The sequence below is a fragment of the Pleurodeles waltl genome, chromosome 7 (assembly GCF_031143425.1).
Source record: "Pleurodeles waltl isolate 20211129_DDA chromosome 7, aPleWal1.hap1.20221129, whole genome shotgun sequence".
Lineage (NCBI taxonomy): Eukaryota > Metazoa > Chordata > Amphibia > Caudata > Salamandridae > Pleurodeles > Pleurodeles waltl.
In genome coordinates this window covers 1,458,233,211-1,458,256,217 of record NC_090446.1, presented here as the reverse complement: position 1 = coordinate 1,458,256,217, position 23,007 = coordinate 1,458,233,211, and the positions used below count along the sequence as shown (strand labels likewise).

The following is a 23,007-nucleotide window of genomic DNA, read 5'->3' as shown; positions in this document are numbered from 1 at the left end:
ATTGGCTTTGACATGGCATTAGCCATTACATTTTGTATTCAGTTTAGCCGCCTATTGGCTTTGACATGGCATCAGCCATTACTTTCTGTATTCAGTTTAGCCGCCTATTGGCTTTGACATTGCATTAGCCATTACATTCTGTATTCTGCCTATTGGCTTTGACATGCTGTATTCAGTTTAGCTGCCTATTGGCTTTGACATGATATTAGACATTACATTTTGTATTCAGCTCAGCTGCCTATTGGCTTTGACATGATATTAGACATTACATTTTGTATTCAGCTCAGCTGCCTATTGGCTTTGACATGATATTAGACATTACATTTGATATTTAGGTTAGCTGCCTATGGGCTTTAACATGGAGTTAGACATTGCAGTTGAAACATCGCAGATGTCTGTATTCTTCCAAGCTGTGTTTTCCCACAAGATGAACCAAGCTGTTTTCTTCACACCAGACTAGACCTGATAAGAGAGAGTACATTTGGTGTTTTCCTTTCTGCTCAGCCTTGGGAATAGGAGAAGTCTAGGAGATCTGGCCAGTCTCCAAAGGCTTGTGTAGTTTTCCCGAGTCTGAGAGGAGGGGGCACGCTTTTGTAAGGATGACTCTGGGCTACAGTGAGTTAGATTCGAATCTGCTTGACTTCAGGCTGGAACTAGGCATCAGTTGCCAGTCTCCCGTGTGGGTAGATAATCTCTTTCTCGCAGTTGACCGGAGTCATCAACTTGCAGACCCCAGAAAGATGAAGCTGAAGATAGGTCCTACTTGCTTATACGGTGATGAATTTTGATTTTTATGCTTTGCTAATATAATGATATATTTTATATATGCTGTGTACATTGCAACTGAGAAGTACTGTGATATATTTTGTTTTCTTGCTGTGACTACTTTGTGCTTGAAATCTAATAATTTGTCTCTCAAGAACTTGTGGGTGGGGAAGAATTAACAACAATAAAGGTCTTCTTTGAACTCAGAAGTGCATTCCAGAGAGGTTCTGTAAGCTCTGATAGGAGATAAGTAGGAAGGCAGAACAATGCCCACCTTCAAGCAAAAGTTTTGCCACACATACTCCTGTTGCTGAATGAGCACACACAGGTGGCTCTTGAGACGTTAATAATTTTTATCCCTTGAATAACCAATAGATGTCGCTCTAAGTAGAGGCAATTTTCATTATAGTGGAAAAACCGTGCAGCAGGTACTAGCTAAGGCCCATATTTATACTTTTTTAGCGTCGCATTTGCGCCTTTTTTTTACGCAAAAGCGGCGCAAACTTACAAAATATAATTATATTTTAAATTTTGTACGTTTGCACTGCTTTTGCGTCAAAAAATGACGCAAATGCGGCGCAAAATAGTATAAATATGGGCCCAAGTGGGGGTGGTACTCAGTAGGCACCGGATGGGGCTGGGAGATGCTGACCCTTCACTAGTTGGAGTGTGGAGGGAAAACAGTCACCAGCTTGGACTTGGTGGTATATAGCTGGCAAAATGTGGGCTTGGTGATACAAATAAGGCACCAGTTCTGAATCTAGTTGTAAAAACGTGTGTACCATTTGTGGCTGGAGGTACCAATCATGCAGCGGGTGGGCCTTGGTGGTAAAGAGCAGGCACCCGTTTCTGGCATAGAACTGGCGTCTGATGGTGGTTGGTGGGATGCCCAGGCATCAAATCTCTGCTTGTTGACAAAGAATGGGTATCATTTGAGGCCGGGTGATACAGAGCCGCCCCCGGATGTGACGGATGGAGCAAAGCAGGCAGCAATAAGAGATGTCAGGCATATAGGGAACAGCAGTCTAGATCTGGCGGCACTTCTCGCGCACAGATGGGAGGGAGTGGTGTCTATATTGTGCTAATATACTCTCAAATTATGAGCCTTGTGAAGTATTTTATTCAAATATGGATTTAGTTTTATATTAGTTCAAAGATTTCTGTACATCGAAAGTGCTTGCTAACTTTGGTGACGCTAGCAGGCCCAGAAGCCATGGGGCTCGGGGTTGTACCTTGTACGTTTCCTAAGAGCATAGCCTCACCGTCCAGCCTGGCAAGTGGAGCGGGATTTTGTGAGAAGAACGAGGCTAGCTTTGCATTAATGAATGACACCTTTGCCTCAAGGCCTTTCAGCACTTTCTTAACGAGAAGATCCTGCCACCTGCGCATTACATATGGCTTGCTGAGAGTAGCAAGTTTCTGTCACATGATTAAGCTTGGTTGCATTGTAGCGAGAGAAGACATGATTTATTTTATATGAATTTGAGCTCTTTTTTCTAGTGGGTCTAGGTCAATTGAAATTACAATTTTCCTTGACCTTTTGCTCGGCTGTTTGCTTTTTTTTTTAAATGAAATGCTAGTTGGACTTTAACCTTTGCGATGTGTGTACTTTTTTTTAACAGTAGTGAAAAGCAGGTGTTATCTGAGAATCTATTGGGAAGAGACTTGACTTTGAGGTTTTTCTGTCTCACCTTGCCCTTATGCTCCTTGATATCCAGCTGCCCAAACTCCTGGAAGTGTTCAGCCAACACGTAGGCGTGGTAGCGGAGTCCCTTGGCTGCATAAAGATGGAGAAGTCTGAGGGGGGAAGGAAAAAGCAGAATCATGTTAATTCTAGGAAACGCCACAATTGAGCCTCAATTAACCAACAACAATGGCCAGAAAAGGCAGTTGAATGATGGCCACAGATTGTACATATGCCAGCGTAAATAATGCAGTTAACGTGCAGTGCCACTCCCAGCAAGCCCTACTCCCCACAGCCCCCACGTTTCTCTAAGTCTCAGAAGCTTCCCTAATCCATAATGTGTCCCCTAATGTGCCCTTTTTGCTTGCTTGCAAAGGGAACAACATTTTTCGATAGATACAGAATGCTTCCTACAGTCCCAATAAAACCCTTGGGGGTAGAAGTCTCACTCTATCCATATAAAAGTCAATGAGATTGGCCCATTTCACAAAATATAATCTTCATTACTACCTCCTGTGTGTCGCATGTGTAAAGTTAGTGTAAGGGATTGTCTGGGCTAGTGCAATAAGGAAGACTGCCCAACGTTTTAACACAATTTGGTTGAAGCCCTCTAAATTGCTCTCCTAGTCAACATCCTAACTGGACAGGTAGGCCCTCTGAGGTACCTTGGGCCATATCTACTTAAATTTGCCACACACCTTGGAACACTCATCTTGAGGGTATTTGCAGAAATCAGTGTGACTCGGTAACTCCACCTACATGTAAAGATGTCTAGCATGCAGAAATTCTATTTATCCTTTATTTCTTAACCATAACTCATACAACAAAGTCTACCCCTCTAGTGATATTGATACTTCACAGAACAGCAACAATATTGGATTGGGATCATTCTATGGACAGCCAACAATCTTGGAATGAATTGTGTATAAGATCTGGCCACACACATTTTCTGGAATTCATGGCATTTGCTTCGCAAGCAAAGAAGAAGAAGGAGTTTGACATCTTTCTTTCTGCACATAATTCTGCAGTCCCTTTGCCACCCATCATGCTTCACACTTCGAGCAGATTTTAGAAACACCCCTCCAGTGCATGGACACCAGAACAATCCAAGCAGCAATGACACCAGTAATAAGTTGTGCATGGCATTCCTAAAAGCACTGTTGGGTAGTGTGTGTTGTCCTTCTTCCTCCTCTGGTCACATTATGCCTCTGGTAAGGTATTGGAACTGCTCTTGGCACAGGTGTAACAATTTGGCAGCATGACCAAACTATACTTGAATAGGAAATTTGTGTAATCCGATAAAGAATCTAGACATTTCCCACTTGTGATGCACCACATTTTATTTATTCCCCTTTTTATTTGTGGCTTGACACAGTTCATTCCTTACCTCAGGTACCAACAAAGCAAGGTACTTTATAAACCAAAATGTGTATCTGTATGTGGGATTTATATGAGCCACTGTACAGGGTCAAAAGCAAAGATACAGTCAGTGTGTGATCCGAGGGGTAGCTGGTTTCTATGATTGAGTCACTATACTGCATTGTGATGTAGTGCTCTTTAACAAGTTGCATCTTTAACTTGTCCCTAAATTGGAGCAGAGTTGAGACGGTCCTGATGCGCTAGTCCCTGACTGTACCTGGCTGTGTGTGTTGAGAACCACCAGAGATGTCAGCTAAGTAGTCATGCTGTTCGTGATGGCTTTGTAAATGATGCAGCTGGCTATGAAGATGGTGTGGGCTAGCAAGGGGAACCAGTGGAGATTCACAAGAATGAGGGTGATATGGTGTTATTTGTTCAAGGGCTTGACGAGATATGTTATGGAATGTAGACTGCTCTTCAAATCCACAGTGCTTAATTTATTTCCACTAGCACATACACCACAGATAGGTCCAATGTTAGTTTGACTTCTGAATACTTCACACGAGATCAAGGATCTGGCCACTTCCACAGAGATAATACTTGAGGTGGAGGTAACAGGGAGGTGATTGGGATCTATGGCCAATCAAGAATCATGATGATGCATAGATCATGACGGACCAATACAAAAAGCAGTTGGGTTTTTTGGATGCACATTCCTTCTGGCATTGCAAGGAAGACATTGATTAATTACTGAATTTCTCCAATAAAGAAAATAAAACAAGCAGGGTTTGATATTACATGTCACTAGATATTGACTTCTAAGTTTACCACATTCAAAATCATTGATTGCCATTGATTGTGGAGCTCACTGGATTGGCACATCTACTTCTAGCTACCCATTACCAATTACAAGCTAATTACTTAGCTCACAACTCTGCACACTTAGGGCCTCATTACGAGTCTGCCGGTCGCCAGACCGCCAGAATCGTGTCTGGTGTTCGGACTGCCGCCAATGTAGTGGTCAGAGCGGCACATTACAACCCTGGTGGTCGGGCCGTCTGTGAACCGGCAGCTCCACCAGGATCAGCGATCCCAGCGGTCTGGAGGTAGGTGGTGGTCCAAGCAGCACTGCCCTGGGGATTACGACGGTAACACCACCATGAAAAGGGTAGCGGAGAACGGGTGCAGTGCAGGGGCCGCCCTGGCCAGCACAATCGCAAAGTTCACTGTCTGCTTTGCACACAGTGAACATTGCAATGCTGGTGCATCCTACAGGCTACAGCATTGCTGCCGGCTCGATTACGAGCCGGAGACAATGCTATAGCCTCTTTCCCGCTAGGCAAGCGGGCAGAAACTGAGGTGTTCGCCCGACGACCTAGCGGGAAACTCCTAATTATTGCGGTGGGGAGGTCCCCGCATAGGGGTCGGCCACCTGTCAAGGGTTTGCAAAAGGAGTTTTCTATCCGCCAAACTCAAAACCAGGCCCCTAATGTCCCTGCATTAATGTACTTGTTACTTACATTCTGCCTCTTTAAATGTCTAGATTTTTTATGTTCTCTAATATGTAACTATATTATTGCCTCGTCAAGCCTTGTGTTCCTACTACTGATCATCCCATTTATCCAAACCATTTGTTTGTTTTAGACCATACTTTTTATCATTAGATGTCTTAGGGCCTGATTTAGGTCTTGGCGGAGGGAATACTCCTTCACAAACGTGACAGATATTTCGCCCACCTTATTACGATCTCCATAGGATATCATGGGATCGTAATAAGGTGGACGGGATACCCATTACGTTGCTGACTGAGTATTCCCCTCTGCCAAGATCTAAATCAGACCCTTAAGACTTTTGTGTTTCTTATTTGGCCAATATGAATGGTTAATCGTCTGATTGTTTTATTGTCTCCTAAGCAAAAAATGCTTTAATGAATCTGTAGTCACAATTCAACGACTTGCTACCTTTATGAAAATAATAAAAACAAAATGAACTAAAATAGGAAACTCACGTGTCGCCATCCTCATCTTGGTTAAGAAGCCTTGTACTGTCCAGATTGCGGATCTCGGCTCTCGCTTGTTCAAGCTCCGCAAGGTTCAGCTCGGAGATGAGGGGCCCAGATGGAGTCAGGAAAGGAACTGACCCCTGCTCTGAACATGGCACACTAGGACTCTGCCCCTGCCAAGCCAGTCCAGAAACCAGAGGTTCTTCAAAAATGTTGGCCTCCAGATGCTCCGAGGAAAATTCTGATGTCTACGGAAAAGGAGAGAGTTAAGTTCAATGTGCTGAGAAACGCATATCTTTATAAACCCATTTCCTAGTAATCCAAAGGAAATTTCTACATGTGCATACAAGGAGGAAGTTATTTACTGGGCTATGTTTAAAGTCTTTAGAGAACAATACTACAGTTAGGTGTTTCTTTTCTACAGATGTACAATATTTTGAAAAATAAACAATGCTCCATTGCACAAATAGAGGAGGGTGGGTGGGTTACTGAGAAATATGACATTCTCAGTGAAGAGATGATGATGTTGATAAATGATTGGAGAGTGCACTGTGACCTTGAAACAGAATATCCTGGCACTGAAGGATAAGCATGTTCTGAAGAAGAAGCATTAAACAGGAGGGTTGTCGAGAAAACAAGTTTTTAGGTTTTTGCAAAATTGAAGTTGTCAAGCGATAAGGGAAACGTGACCCATGCTTTGGAGGGTAGAAAAAAACCCAACAACCATGTATTCTGGTTTAATTGAACTTTTGTAAAACCTCAAGGTGGATGTTAGGAAAGCCAAGTGACCAACTAATGGTGCAGCTGGTAAAATTTGATTGCAAAAAAAAAAAGAGGGCCCCTGTGGTGAAATGGTCTGTAACAGAAGCAAAGAGATTTAAAAATATCCTTTTAGGCAACAGGCAGCCAATGTAAAGGTTGGAGATGGGGGAGATGTGGTTGCGTTTGTTTAGGTGGTAGACCATATGAGCAGCAGGTTTCTGTTTGCTTTATGGACTTAATACTTAAGAATTTATTGGCGCAGGGCATTACTGTAGTCAAACCACACAGGAACTGCAACCTGAATCACTGTCTTTTGGGTGGCGAGAAGAGGTAATATCTTCCTGAGAAATTTAAAGGAAAGAAAGGCCTGTGGCTACAACTTTATTTGTGTGAGGACTGAAAGAAAGACCAGCCATATGCAAATCAGTCTTGATCCTGCTCCAGCAGGAACAGTCCAAGATGAACTTCCAGAATAACTCTGGGTGGGAACTCAAGCAACCCCAGATCTGCGGCAGCCTACTTAGGTAGAATTTATATAGCTCATAGAGGCAAAGGAAGGAAAGCACAATGGTTCTGAAGACATTCTCCAACTTGTATACAATGAATGGTCTGATTAAGCACTAGATTCCACTTTCAAAAGTCAGCAGTTTACTGCCATGGGTTCACTCCTGAATGTAGTGTAAATTAATGCAAAGCACTAATGAAGAGTTCCTCATAACTCTCTCCTCCTACCGCCATATTCTGAAGAGCTGGTGGTGACCATGAGCTGCAGATAGATCCGTTTAAGAGAACTCCTACCTTGAGTTTGGAAGCAACACTGTGGTGCTAGAAACAGTGATGGCAGCATAGGAGGGGAATGGTCATTCAGCAGATGATTCCTCTGTTCTACCAGAAGGAGCTGCAGGGAACAAATACGGAGCATGGCAGGTGGCATCAACCTTATTCAGGATAGCTGTATTCCCAATACTCTCTGGAACTGCCAGGCAACCATGGTCTCGTTGGGGAAGAATAGATGCACTGTCTGACTTATGACACATAAGCTATCAGGGGAAGGAAATGCTATTACGCTACAGGACTGCCCTCTTGAAATGGATCATTTTGGTTGACACTATAAAGAATTTCTGGTAGTTCACTGAGAACCCAAAATTGCATACTGTCTTGAGAGTCAGGGCTAGGGTGGACTCCGATTGCTGCCTTGTTATCATCATTCAACTTTCTGCTGCTGCAGCAATTCCACCACTGGGCTTGGATTTTGTTAAACAGAAGAGAAGCAGCATTGAGACTGCAGAGTGAGCCCGTACTAGAAATGTCAGTCTCTATCTGTAGAACAGAGACACTTCCTGTGTTCCTGCAGGATGGTCCTATACCGACCACACCCAGCTCATCCTCTCACTGTCAGGAGACCACTTCATTAACAGAACCAACTTCCACAGATGTATGCTGAACGTTGCAGACTGGATAAAGGATAACTGTCTCAAGCTCAGCACGGACAAGACAGAAGTCCTCATCTTTGCGAACAACACAGATCATGGACTTGGCGCAAACTCAGCATCTAGAACTGTTGCATTGAAAGTAGGATTCTGACAACAGGGGATTGCATTGGCCTGAAGAGCCTGTGCCTTCTTCCTTGGTGGGACATTCTCAGTTGCTTCTAGAAGGAGGAGCCTCTCTATTGCCGTTTAATGTTCTCTGTATGCAGACTGGAGCAGTGCTAATGGAACTATAAAGCAAAGCATTAATCAGCACTGAATAGCCAATGCATATATGGATAAGTGGAAAGAAAAAAAAAATTCAGTAGAGTGAAGTGGTCTCCTCTTGAGATAGTGGTGAGAATCCAAAATGGCAATGGGACATGTTCGTCTTGACTGCTGATTCTCTGAGGAAGAGGCACCAGGTAGGGTTTTTGAAGCAAAAGAGCACCTAAGGATGGCAAACTGGAAGACTTTTGCCAGATAGATCAGGAAAAGTGGTCTTGCTGATTGGATGACATTCAGCAATTTGGCCATGACCATGTCTATTTTGTTCTGTTGGAAATTGTCATGCACCTAAGAAGCAAACACATTCTTCCAGTCAAAGGGAAGATTGATGTCCTTCTTGTGAGCTTCCAGCTTAAGGGCTGACAACTTAAGTCACAAATGCTGGTGCATGGATAGATCACACTTGAACATTTTGATGATTCCTGAGCATAGTCTCGGAGCAAGGAAATGTATCTATCTTACTTGTGCCACAGATGCACCTGCATCTGGCTATGATGGTACTAGCATTTGACACTCTCAGGAAGTGAGTGACAAACTGGGGCACGCTGGTATTATAAGAGGGCCACAGATGCTCGTGAGGACTTATCAATACGGATCATGAAAGTGCACACAATGCGCTGATGCGATCACAATGGAGCATTCCCTCATTTGAATGGGGCGTGCCCCATGCAAATGACTAAACACATTTGCAACTATACCATATAAAAGGTGTGAGTGCTGAGGTAGAGAAGCTGTCAGATGGTGCAGTGACTTTGCAACTCCTCAGTATTTCCCCTGACACCACCACTAGAGAAAGTTGCTGGAATGGAACAGATGGATCCCCTCAGGCACCCCCGTGCAGGGAGATGCAGTAATGCGCTACATCCACCTGCAAGACGCCTGTTGTTCAGAGGCAAGGAAATCTTTAAGTAAAGCATCATCTTTTTTCTTTCACTGATTATTTCTTCAGTGGCTCCGCCTTTTATTAGTCCGGTCTCATAATTGCAGGTGCAAACTGTCAAGAGTTTGGTAGATGATGTTTATGATGAATGTTCAAGACATTGACTCACAATAAAATTCAGTTTTAAATTATAATCCTACCTGTCTACACAGTGAATAGAGGGAATGTCTTGAGATTACACAGAGGCAGTTTAAGAAATATATCAGGAGCCTTTGTATGACCAGAAGCATGTTCTCCCTCTGTGAGAGGATGAGACCACTTTGTCGGTGCTATCTTAGCATGATGGGGTGGACTGGCCAATGAAGAAGCATGCCATAGGAAAGTGGACGAGGCCTTTCCATCTAAATCTTTTGGTTTTTCTTCCCATTGTTAAAGTCTTCTTTTTGGGTAGGTAAATTACATACTAAGCTGCTGTAACTTTTTGTGGTTGTAAGAGTTTGCATCTGCACTGAGGACAATGCATTTTTCAGGTACACTTTAGGCATTTCTGGTGGGCACCCTGATTTAATGGTACACACCAGCAAAAACCGAGACAATATGCAGGATGCTTAATTTGGGCCTTGGAATATTTTATTGTTTTATGAATTCAAACATTTGGCCTCCTTGTTCACGAGGGAAGCAACGACTTGGCTTTCATGGAAGAAGCCATCACAACATAGCTGAGTGTATCCAGTATACAGTTCACTGTCCATTGAAGCCTGCAACTTCTTGTCTGAGGAACCTGGGTTCTGATCATTCTTAGGGACTGGGGGCTGAGTGGCAATGGTGGGATTCAGTAGAGCAGTTGCTGCTGCCACCATAAAATCAAACTGATGCCCTCTGTTGAGAACAGGATTACAGCAGACTCCACGGAAATGAATTTGAGAGTGTCAGGTTAGTGACATGCTCTCAAAGTCACGGGTAACACTCACCTGATTAATGACCAGTCCACCATGTTTGCCATCTTTTGAAGAGGGTATTTGAGATATGCAAACACCGGGCATTATGTATGCCTGAAGGCCTAGCTGGAAAGGTTGGGATTGGTCCCGGGAGCTGCATTGGACGCGGAAAGACTGATGCCTGGGGCTGGTCAACAGAGGTCACACCAGAGTAAGTATCAGGCTGACTAGTACTGGTCGTTGAGGCCTATTCCCCTCCCATCACCTTTGCAATCACTGCATCCAAGGAGTCTGAGCTGAGGACTGAGGTCAGCACTGAAACAAAGCTTATACTTGCAAGGGAGTTGGAAGTGTTTGTCTACTCTTGGTCCAGATGCCCTGCTGTTGCAACTGAAAAATCAAACTACACAATTGTTGAATTATTGCATCCACAATACTGAATACCACTACACTGGCAGGTTAAATAAGTATGGGTTAGTATATTACAGCATGTTGGGCCACCAATCAAGATAACTGACACGGTCAGGTGTCTTGAGAAGCTAACTCAGACTGACTGGTGCATCTCTTTGCGCCTTATTTATTGTGCAATCTGTGATTTGGGGGAAGTGGGCTGTGTGTGTGGATGAACACTGGGGAAGGGCCAACCGCGTGCACTGTTTCTTGCAAAGAGGCTCTATGCTTCCCTTCAGACTGACACGCAGGAGCTGAGCTCAATCAGGAGCATGACGGAGGAGTCAGGAGATAGACTGGCCTGGTCAGTCATGGTCTTCATCAGAAACCACCCATATGAGGAGCTGGCCTTGAGTCCCAGTGTAAGTGCCCAGGGTCACCAGAGGGACCTGAGACTTGGCCTCATGGCCCGCCCTGAGGGAAGGGGTCAGCGTCTCTATGAACCTAAATGGTCTGCAGCACTGTGCCTAAGAGAGTATGGCGCAGTTCTTTAGTGTAAAGATGGCCTGAGGCCTCTGCTGAGCCGAGGAGTTTGCCTCAAGCCCAGGGGAGGTGAGAGAGTCCGTAGAGTGAGAGAGAGTTTGATCGGAAAAGGCACCTTTGCATCCCAGACACCAGAGGCCCTTCTTTTGAATAATGACAACTGGATCTAGTTCAAACAGGTAGCCTGGGCCAGTGAAGGTGACCTGTTTTTTTTTTTAGGGCGAGTGCCTTACTACATCACAGACAGAATGGTACACTGCACTGTGCTGCATCTTTCGTATGAAGAAATCCAACATATTGTGTGGGATGGGAGCCCCCTTATCCTGCATGTAAGAGGATTGTAGGGGTGGTGTGATGTCAAGGGTCAAGACTGTACGTGCAATGCAGACTGCTTGTGGCTCGCGCAATCTTGCAATCAGGCAGCACACAAAGCTTTGCAATAACAATTTTACGAAGCAGTTTCTGGTTCTGCCAGTAGGGGGCAGGGTGCCACAATTTCAGAATGGGAAATAGCCAAGATATGAATCTTCTGGGCTTACAACCCCATTTGTCTATTAGGAAGTGAGGGCTCTTTACAAACCCGATAGCTCAAGGATGCGAATTGTTTCAGGGATTTGTTGTAAATGTGAGATGGTCTGTACGCAGTAGCAATACTATAAACCTTCAAATTATAAATGTGAGATGCTCTGTACCCCTGTACCAATCACCCAAATCTTCAGGTTATAACTGGGATGTTCAGTTCAACTGTACCAATATCCTAATAAGTCAAATTATAAATGTGAAAAGCTCTGTACTCCTGTACCAATGTCACAAGCCTTCAAGTTATAATTGTGAGATGCTGTGTACCCCTGTATGCATCTCTCAAGCCTTCAAGCAATAAAGGTAAAATACTCTGTACCCTTCTACTAACCTCCCATGCCTTCAAGTTATAATTGTGAGATGTTGTGTACCCCTGTGTGCATCTCTCAAGCCTTCAAGCAATAAAGGTAAAATACTCTGTACCCTTGTACCAATCTCCCATGCCTTAAAGTTATAATTGTGAGATGCTCTGTACCCCGTCCCAATCTCTTCAAGCCCTCAAGTTATAAACGTGAGAAGTTCTTTACCCTTGTACCAATCTTCTAAGTCTTCTAGTTATGCATGTATGGTGCTTTGTACACCTGTACTAACCCCCCAAGCATGCAAGATACAAATTAATGGTGTCTGTACCCTTGTGCTGTCCCCTAAGCCTTGTAGTGATATATGATAAGGGCTCTGTATCTCAGTGCCAACTGTTAGAGGCTTTCTTATCATGTGAAAGAGTATCTGTACCTCTGCATCTCCCCCTTCGGCATACAGTGTAGGGATAACAACGAAAAATACTCACTGTAAACTGGCTGGCAATGCCCAGGTTGTGGGAACGATGGGTGTGTTGTACCATGGGTGGGCTGTGCCCTGCTGCTGCCACACTCTCGTAGCCCAGTGAAGTGTGGTAGGGGGAAAGAGGGCCTGCAAAGTCATCGGTTGGGGAGTAGTGGTAGTGATACTCAGTCCACCGGGGGCCACTGGATGCTGCTGGGGGCCAGCTCAGGAAAGGACCTGAGCATTCCGCTGTGGCGGGGGTTCCCATGGACTCTGAAAAGCGGATCTGACCTGGAAGAGGAAAGGCACAGTAAGAACATATGTTATCAGCCTGGAGTGCTACATTTTTAGACCTAAAATACACAATTAAAGGAGCTGCATAATTGTTATTAAAACAAAGTTGTGTAAAATAAAGGTGCATAATGCAACTGCGCATAAAGTGAATGTGCACATTAAGTGAATTTCCTTAATGAGAGTGTGCATGAAGCCAATGTGCATGAAGCCAGTGTGTATATGGTGATTGTGCATAAAACAGTGTGAATAAAGCAGAGGGTGCAATGCAAAAGTGCACAGTGCAGCTAAAGCAAATATGCATTCAACGAGCATGCATAAATTGTCCATGCCTTCAGCAAGCATAGATAAATCACATGCAAGTAAAACATGGTGAGAGGAAGAATAAAAAAAGGATAAAGAGTGAAATGGGCTAGAGAGAGCCAAAGCAGACTAAGGGACTCATTACGAGTTTGGCGATAGGACGAGCCGACAGATAAACTAGCAGGGTTATGGTGGTCGTCAACCTGGCTGTCTCACCCCACATCATATTACGATATTGCCACTGGGCTGACGGGCAGGAACATCGTATTACGACGTTCCCGCCAGTCAGCCCGATGGGAATAGTGCTACTGTATTGGCCTCGGCTCCCACCGTCCTCAGCCCATCGGGAATCATGTTCCCGGCATTGACGGCAGTCCCCTGGCAGTCTGACCACCAGGCTCATAATGTGGCAGTCAGACTGCCTCGAGTGCAGCGTTCCGAATGCAACCGCGAGCTGCCAGAGCTCACAATAAGGCCGTAAGACTAGCGCCACTAACTAGAGCCTGGAAAATCAAAGAGGATGTGTCAGCAATGGGATTACTAATGTGGGGATTTTCTTACAAGATCACAGACTTTACAAAGCTTACAGAGACCACGTGATATTTATTCCACAGGGAGTAAACTCAGAGCTAGCAACAAAGGCAGCAGTGCCCATGTCAACCTGCAACACCAACAAAGAAAGTAAGAGTATATGAAAGTAAAACACAGAAAGATAGGGGAAATAAAGCGGAGCAAGAAAAATATCAAATAGATCCGGGAGAAAGAGAGAAGACAAAAAGTAAACCTACAGAGGACAGAGGAAGCCATTTAAGAGTAATTTAAAAGTAAACCTACAGAGGACAGAGGTAGACATTTAACACTAATTTGAAAGTAAACCTACAGAGGACAGAGGTAGCCATTTAAGAGTAATTTAACATTAAACCTACAGGAGGACAGAGGTAACCATTTAAGAATAATTTAACATTAAACCTACAGGAGGACAGAGGTAGCCATTTAAGAGTAATTTAAAAGTAAACCTACAGAGGAAGCTATTAAAGAGTCATTTTAAAGTAAACCTACAGAGGGCAGAGGTAGCCCTTTAAGAGTAATTTAAAAGTAAACCTACAGAGGACAGAGGTAGCCATTTAAGAGTAATTTAAAAGTAAACCTACAGGAGGACAGAGGTAGCCATTTAAGAGTAATTTAAAAGTAAACCTACATAGGAAGCCATTTAAGAGTAATTTGAAAGTAGACCTACAGAGGACAGAGGTAGCCATTTAAGAGTGATTTAACAGTAAACCTAGAGAGGACAGAGGTAGCCATTTAAGAGTAATTTTAAAGTAAACCTACAGGAGGACAGAGGTAGCCATTTAAGAGTAATTTAAAAGTAAACCTACAGAGGACAGAGGTGGCCATTTAAGAGTAATTTGAAAGTAAACCTACAGAGGACAGAGGTAGCCATTTAAGAGTAATTTAAAAGAAAACCTACAGGAGGACAGAGGTAGCCATTTAAGAGTAATTTAAAAGTAAACCTACAGAGGAAGCCATTTAAGAGTAATTTAAAAGTAAACCGACAGAGGACAGATGTAGCAATTTAAGAGTAATTTAAAAGAACACCTACAGGAGGACAGAGGTAGCCATTTAAGAATAATTTCAAAGTAAACCTACAGAGGACAGAGGTAGCCATTTAAGAGTAATTTAACAGTAAACCTCCAGAGGACAGAGGTAGACATTTAAGAATAATTTAAAAGCAAACCTCCAGAGGACAGAGGTAGCCATTTAAGAGTAATTTCAAAGTAAACCTACAGAGGACAGAGGTAGCCATTTAAGAGTACTTCAAAAGTAAACCTACAGAGGACAGAGGTAGCCATTTAAGAGTAATTTCAAAGTAAACCTACAGAGGAAGCCATTTAAGAGTCATTTAAAAGTAAACCTACAGGAGGACAGAGGTAGCCATTTAAGGGTAATTTGAAAGTAAACCTATAGAGGGCAGAGGTAGCCATTTAACAATAATTTAAAAGTAACCCTAGAGAGGACAGAGGTAGCCATTTAAGAGTAATTTGAAAGTAAACCTACAGAGGACAGAGGTAGCCATTTAAGAGTAATTTGAAAGTAAACCTACAGAGGACAGAGGTAGCCATTTAAGAGTACTTCAAAAGTAAGCCTACAGAGGACTGAGGTAGCCATTTAAGAGTAATTTCAAAGTAAACCTACAGAGGAAGCCATTTAAGAGTCATTTAAAAGTAAACCTACAGGAGGACAGAGGTAGCCATTTAAGGGTAATTTGAAAGTAAACCTATAGAGGGCAGAGGTAGCCATTTAAGAATAATTTAAAAGTAACCCTACAGAGGTCAGAGGTAGCCATTTAAGAGTCATTTGAAAGTAAACCTACAGAGGTAGCCATTTAAGAGTAATTTGAAAGTAAACCTACAGAGGACAGAGGTAGCCATTTAAGAATAATTTGAAAGTAAACCTACAGAGGACAGAGGTAGCCATTTAAGAGTACTTCAAAAGTAAACCTACGGAGGACAGAGGTAGCCATTTAAGAGTAATTTCAAAGTAAACCTACAGAGGAAGCCATTTAAGAGTCATTTAAAAGTAAACCTACAGGCGGACAGAGGTAGCCATTTAAGGGTAATTTGAAAGTAAACCTATAGAGGGCAGAGGTAGCCATTTAAGAATAATTTAAAAGTAACCCTACAGAGGACAGAGGTAGCCATTTAAGAGTCATTTGAAAGTAAACCTACAGAGGACAGAGGTAGCCATTTAAGAGTAATTTGAAAGTAAACCTACAGAGGACAGAGGTAGCCATTTAAGAGTAATTTAAAAGTAAACCAACAGAGGTAGTCATTTAAGAGTAATATAAAAGTAAACCTACAGAGGACAGAGGTAGCCATTTAAAGAGTGCATTGCAGGATGAAAAAGAAGTGAAGAAAGTGAGGGAGGGAATGCAGTGGCGGGGGGACATGAAAGAGACAGGCAGCAGAAAGCTGCCTGCTTGTCACCCCACTGAAGAAGCAAGCACCCTTGTTAGCACAGCTGCAATATCCAGGGAGCTGGAGAGCTTTGGTAACATTTGTAGCTTCTAAATCCGTGCCAATTAATCACTATTGAACTTAGCCTGGTTTGGACAACAGGGGGGGGGGAGTCAGGGAGAAAGACAGAAAGAGAGGCAGCGCACTGAGAAAGTTACAGAGAGTGAGTGAGAAAGAACAGGGAGGGAATGAGAGAACACTGAGAGATGAAACGAGAGGGAAAGAAAGAACATAACAGAGGAATGCCAAGGGGTAAAGAGATAAGGAACTGAAGAGAAACTGAGGAGGGGAAAGCAGGGCAGAATAATCAGGGAGAAGGAGTGCCCGTGAAAGAGAGTGGGTGAAAAGTGGATGAGAATAGAGACGAAAGAATAAAAAGGGACAGACTGAAAAATAGAGATAGAGGGTGAGAGATAAAAACGTAAAGGAGAGATAGACGGAGAAGCAGAAAAGGGGAACCAAGGGGCAGCAACAGGATATCAAGTCACACGGGCAGCAGATTCACACTCTGTGGCGCCATTACAGAGTCAACATTTGGTTTAAAAATGTGAATCTATAAAGCTTTGTTGAGACTTGTAAATCGACACAACATCAAAAAACAACAAGGAACAAACCACGGATGATGGCGGAGAGGAACAATAACCGCGAAAGGAGGCTAGAAAGTGAGAATGAAGAGAAGGCAGCTCCTGGACACAGAATGGAATTTAGTGACAGCGTGAGAGATACCGCTGCTGTCACAGCGGGGGCAACAGGTTTCATTCAAGCAGATTCACGCACCTGGTTCGCTGTCTTCCTTGAGAAGGGGTTGAACCTTAAATGAGAAAAAGTATTGGTTTCTGTTATAGCAAAGATTCATTAGAAACTAACATATATAAACACATACAGGGGTGGCAGTGAGTGAAATTCTCTGCACAGCCATAGGGCACTGGGGGTGCCTGTACCTCTCTACACAGCTATAAGACATTGGAGGTGTCTGGATATCACTACACACCCTTGGGGCAATGAGGGGCCTGGGCCCCTCTACACAGCCATGAGACAATGAGGATACCTGGTGTTCTCTAAACAGCTATGGGACATTGGGGGGGGGTTGCCTGAACGCCTCTACATAGCAATAGGACATTGGAGATGCCTGGATTTCTCTACACAGTCACAGGGCAATAGAGATGCCTTGACTTGTCCAAACAGTAATGGGGCAATGGGAGAGTCTGCACTCGCCTGCAGGCCCTGGGACAATGATAGCATCTCACCTTTTCTACGGGGCCATAACACAGTGGAAGTTTCTGACCTTCTCCACAGGCCTGTGGAACAATAGATGTGTCAGACCTTGTCTACAGAGCCGTGGAACAATGGATGAATCTGACCATGTCTACAGAGCCGTGGAACAATGGATGTGTCAGACCTTGTCTACAGAGCCGTGGAACAATGGATGAATCTGACCATGTCTACAGGGCCGTGGAACAATGGATGTGTCAGACCTTGTCTACAGAGCCGTGGAACAATGGATGAATCTGACCTTGTCAACAGGGCCCTGGAACAATGGATGAATCTGACCATGTCTACAGGGCCGTGGAACAATGGATGAATCTGACCATGTCTACAGGGCAGTGGAACAACAAGAGTGTCTGACCTTCTCTACAGGGACGTTGAGCAATGGAAGTGTCTAACCTTCTCTATATGGCTGTGGAGCAATGGGAGTGTCTGAACACCTCTGCAGGCCATGGGACAAGGAGAATGTCTGCAGTAATCTACAGGACCATGCCACAACAAGGTCTGAATATACCCCCTAAGCCCTATGTAGCTGCACTTCTGTGTGTAGCCAAGGAACACTGTGGGCGCTAGTACTCTCTCTGCAAGTCAATGAGATATTCTGATTGTCTGCACTTCTCTAAAGAGACATGGTTTGGGTATTATGTTGAGTATTTTCCTGGTTCTGGTGTGATGTATGATTGAGTGTGAGGTGTGCATATTGGAGTGTATGTTTGGCTGTATGTGTGTGAAGATGTGTTAGTACCTTTGAACTGGGGGTGAAGGATACAGTGTGTATGTGTGTGTGTGTGTGTGCATGTGTGTGTGTGTGTGTTACACTGGAGCAACGCCCACCATACACCAAGTTTCTTAGCATTCAATATCCAAGTTATTTCCTTTTCTCTCTACCATCAATTATTTTACTTTGCTCTCAGGAAGCAGAAATTGGTAGGAGAGCAATGGCAACATAAGTCTATTCTACAGAGTTACCCTCCATTTACATAAATCACTGAGAAGGAAGCTAGAAAAGTACGTCTGGCCTCCAGCGTTAGGCTCCCCAGCCAGCTTCTCAATGAGGGAGAAGTTGGGAGCACCAAGTGTTTTTCTTACTAGAGTTTTATCTTTATGTACTCCAGAAGATGGCATTCACCTTAGGCGAAAAAGGGTAAAGTGTGTGTTTCTTTTAGCTTTACACAGGGTAAAGTGTGTATTTCTTTTAGCTTTACTTTCCAGAGGCAGTCACTAACTGGGGAGAAGTTGGGTACAGTGAGGACAGTTCAGATATGCTGAAGGGAAAGCTAAACACTGTTGGATTGCGCCTTATGAAGGAGATGGGGCTTCTAAGAAGACCATGAAAGGTGGATCCACCACTTAGGTGTGGAAAGGCCAAACTATTTGAACAGAATGAGCCACAAACACGGGGGAGGGGGTAGCTTAAATGAACATAAAGCATGGAGAGCAAGAAGGAATACAAAGTTGTATGGAAGATGTGTAGTAGGAAAAGGCCAGACCCTGGACACATTTACAGGCTACACACAACAAACAGAAAGAGGAACAGCCAGATAAGAGTTTTGTAGAAAGTTGACCAGCGTGGAGGAATCTGAAAAGGAGATGGACAGAGGAGTTAAAAGCAGATTTAAGGGGAGCAGGCGACTATGCAGAAGGAACAAACAGAAGGAAGGAAAAATTGTCAAGGAGGAAGAGAAGAAGAGTGATAATGTGAGCTTTTGTAGCCTTAAATGTCACGAACAGGATGCCTCCAGGATTGTAAAGGTGAAAGGGACAAGAGAGATGATGGAATGTGAGGAAGGAGGATAGATTAAAATCAATCATAACACCAAAATTACGAGCAGAGAAGGGAACGAGATGAGAAGGATTGAAAAACGATCAAAAGAACGAAGTAGAGGCTCTAGGAAATAAAGGAATTTCCTTTTTATGCAGGTGGAGATATAAAGCGCGAGGGGGCATGCGCAAGACATGGAGGAGAATGGCTTCCTAAAGAATAGTGGGGAGAGGAAAGAGAGATGAAAATATAAGGAACTATAAGCATAAAGGCTATAAGAAGTGACAACCACAGAATGGGGAGGCATAGAGGAAGGTACAGAGGAGGGTGCCTAGGATGAACCCATCGGTTGCACCATAGAAAAGAGCAAGAACGGAGAAGAAGAATTAACCCACGAACACACATGCAATCAGAGACCTAAGAAGGGAGATAGGAGAACCAGGCTGGTTGTTCAGGGACAGAATATCACCTTAACTGACAGCGCTTGCATTTCCTCAATGGCAGAAATGCCAAGGCAGCAGAGTGAGGAGCAAGGCGGTGAGGACCACTGTGTTGAAGGCAGCGTACAGATTCAAGACAATAAGTAGGGATCACAGTTTGGAGTGGAGGGCAGGATCAATGTGACTAGACGTGCTAAGAAGCACAGTTTCCATTGAGTCATTGAGTGGGCAGGTGGGAGTCTGATTGAAGAGGAGGAAGAAAGGGATTAGAGAATAGGAAAGAAGAAAGTTGGTGATGTCACTGACTGGGAAGAAGTTGGATGTAGGTATAACTCCACCTGGAGCCTTGTTGTGAAGGAGGAAAAGGCTTGTTTCTGTGCTTCTTCCGCCTGAGAAGTTGTCTAGGAGGAGTGTCTGAACTGGATTTATTCCAAAAGATAGGGTCAGTGAACCACAGAAGTTTAGAAAGATAAGGGAGAAGGGGTGTAGGGTGAAATGTAGAAGGCACTGAGGATAAGAGTAGTTTGTGAAGAAGTGGGAAGGTAGTAGGGGAGAGGTCAGATAGAGCAGCAGGGGTAGCGCCTTAAGGGAAAGCTGAAGATCAGAGTCAGAAATAGGAGCGAAAGAGGAAACTGAGCAATTCACCACAGGTGGGGCTGGAGGAGAGATTAGCAGGAGAAGAACTAGGCTATAAAGTAGCTAGGTAAGTCAGGGGCAGGGAGAGAAGTAATTAAAGAGGCATGGAAGCAAGCGAGGGGTGGATTAATAATGGGAAAGAGGCCAATGAATGGGACAATATGAGAGGTGATAAGAGGTTGACAGTAGGATGCTGTGGCACACAGGAGTTTGACCACCGCAGCACTGTCGTGCATTAAGATGCAGTATGGGAGAAGAAATGGGAAACAGGGAGAATGAATAATACTGGAACATCATGAATTGACATCCTTCTCCAATCTCCATGCTGTTGTTGGTTCCGGAGTGTAGTTGCGACAATAGTGAGGAGATCGAAAGGGCAGAAAGACTCCAATCAGGAGCAAACATCACCTCAAAAGTAAGTGGCTTGATGGCTGGAAGGTTCAGGTGTGGGAGAGAATGGCACAATGTAAAAAGGAAAGATTAAAATGAACAGAGAGGTAGTGGAAGACAGAGGGTGTACAAGATGAGGAGCAGAACATTAGATGAAGGTAACATCCAGAGGAGTGGGAGAAAAAAAGAATATGACAGCAAATAAGAATAGAATGGAATTGAGTATTAGGGTGGAAAAACTGTATAAGGCTGTTGAAGTCTCTGAGAAGGAAAATTACAAAAAGAGGAGAAGAAACTAGTGGAAAAAACAGAGGAGAGTGTTGGGTCATGCAGAAAGAAGAAACCAGTACTGAGTTGGTAATGGGTTTCTGAACAAAGAAGGTATGTAACGGTGCATAGGGAGGTGGCTAGGACCAGGTATCGGGTACGATTTGAGCCCTTATATGAACTACAACCCCAGAGAAATGGTTAGGACAGGGTAATGGGCAATATTTGAGCCCTTATATGAAGTGCAACCGAGGGAGATGATTAGAACCAGGTAATGGGTAATATTTGAGCGCTTACATGAACTACATCACCAGGGAGAGGGTTGGGCCCAGATAATGGGTAAGAATTGAGCGCCTATAAGAACTACAACCTCAGTAGAGACCTGATAAATGGGCGTCTCACGGTGTACCTATCTGCTTGATGTAGCTGTAGCAATGTGAAAGTGGAACCAAGGTATCTGAACAGGCTGTGGTGGACAATATTGAGCACATTTTGAATAGGAGGCAAAGGGCAATGGGGGAGACTGTTGCATGTGTTCAGTGTGGGGAGGACATGTGCATTAATCTGGAACTCTACTGTGAAAGGCAAGATGGAGGTTGTTTGTCACAATATTGAACAGAAGGTAATTGATGCGCAGGTATGCAGAGTCCCATTTCACTGACAAAAAGGGTCCTAAGTTCTTGAGCAGAAGCAAAAGGGAGACTCAGGCCCAGCAGAGAGAAGGTGGGATGCTTCTGAATTCAGCTATATAGGTGATGTCTGCCATCAAAGAGTTATGGATCATGAAGCGTGGAGCCAACCACTAATGGAAAAGATTCCGTCGTGGAGCAAGCCCGCAGCCCAGTGGGTAGGCAGAGAATGAGTTGTTTATCACTGTTCCAAAGATGCAGGAAAGTCCTAACGAAGACATAAACATAGAAGAGAAGGGGCAAGTAGCGGCCCTTAAGGGATGCTCAGAGGTACTGATTTTGGCATGACAATTGCGTATGCAAATGTGTACTTGTGAACTGCTGGTACTATTTTAAGTGAGTGTGTGTTATTCGTGTATGTGTTGTACAGGAATGTGTGCTGTATGCGTTCTGTAGGGGTGTGTGAGTTACTCCATATGTAACTCTCACTCCTCACCTGAGAAGTTGTGGCCTGTCCATTGCCGGTCTCTCGCCTCCGCTTCTCCTCCAAAAGCTTCTTCACAGTCTGAGGGGAGTAGCAGCTCGACCTCTCCTGCTTAAAGGCTGCTGGTTAAGGGCCGGAGAGGGAAGGTAGGGGATAGTATGTAGAAAAAGCGGATGAAGAGATAGGGAGAGAAAGGTGGAAATCTGGTTATTCTCCATTAGGATCCTTGCTACATCTTCAAGTTGCTCCCTCCACACACATGGTGCTCGCGCCTTTTCCTACATCACTGTAGAGACTAGTGTCCACGCTCAAAGTAAACTTCAGTTCATACGGCAAAGAAGATTCAAATGAATCTTTAACAGAGGTCAGAAGTTTGGAAGAGAAGAATGATCTTCAGGATTATGTAGGGTGCAGGATTGAGCCTATGGAGGGCAATACATCAAATGATTGATGAATCATTGAAGAATACATTGGACTTTGTAGAACAAAAGAAGGCAGAGGCTTCAGGTCTGCATGGGAAAGGATCTGGAAACTGGTTGTCATCTGCACAGGGACGTAAAGTCAAAGGTGCAGACGTGATGAGCTAATGGTCAAAGAAAAACATTAAAGAAACATAGTGAAAGGGAGGAACCCTTTGCACAATACAAGGAGTGGGATATTCTTTGGAGCAGTAAGGCATCTAATAAAAATCTAGGCGCAGGCTATATAAAATTCAGCACCCACCAGTGGTAACCCTGCGATACTGGTTAATGTACGGATAGTCGCTACCATGGTCATTGATGTTCAGTCATTCCAAAAGGTCAAATAAGGTAAACACTGTTGATGATTACATGGAAATCAGAGTACTGCTATCAGCACAGACTCAGGCCGGCAGCGGGTTCAAGAATCCGAAAGTCTTAACATGAAACACCAACTTGGTGGCAAAGCATATTTGACATACAGTCAACTGAGTGTTTCGGGCCTAGTGTGAGATAGAATGAATTCACAATAGAATATGGCACAAACTCTGGCACTTACTCAGTGGAGGCGTTAACCACTTTTTAGAACATTAGGGCCACAACTAAATCAAACATATTACATACCCCTATTGGACAATTGTCCATT

At 43.9% G+C, this 23,007-nt stretch overlaps 1 protein-coding gene across 1 annotated transcript in view; it reads right to left on the bottom strand.

The window, feature by feature from the left end:
* NFKBID (NFKB inhibitor delta) overlaps positions 1-23,007 on the bottom strand; it is a 102,940-nt gene that overhangs the window by 16,184 nt on the left and 63,749 nt on the right. The window contains exons 2-6 of the mRNA XM_069201824.1: positions 21,916-22,025; positions 16,807-16,840; positions 12,447-12,712; positions 5,817-6,058; positions 2,457-2,562 (exon numbers count right to left, since the gene is read on the bottom strand). Coding sequence (XP_069057925.1) covers positions 2,457-2,562; positions 5,817-6,058; positions 12,447-12,712; positions 16,807-16,840; positions 21,916-22,025 — 758 coding nt within the window. The remainder of the gene's footprint in view (positions 1-2,456; positions 2,563-5,816; positions 6,059-12,446; positions 12,713-16,806; positions 16,841-21,915; positions 22,026-23,007) is intronic.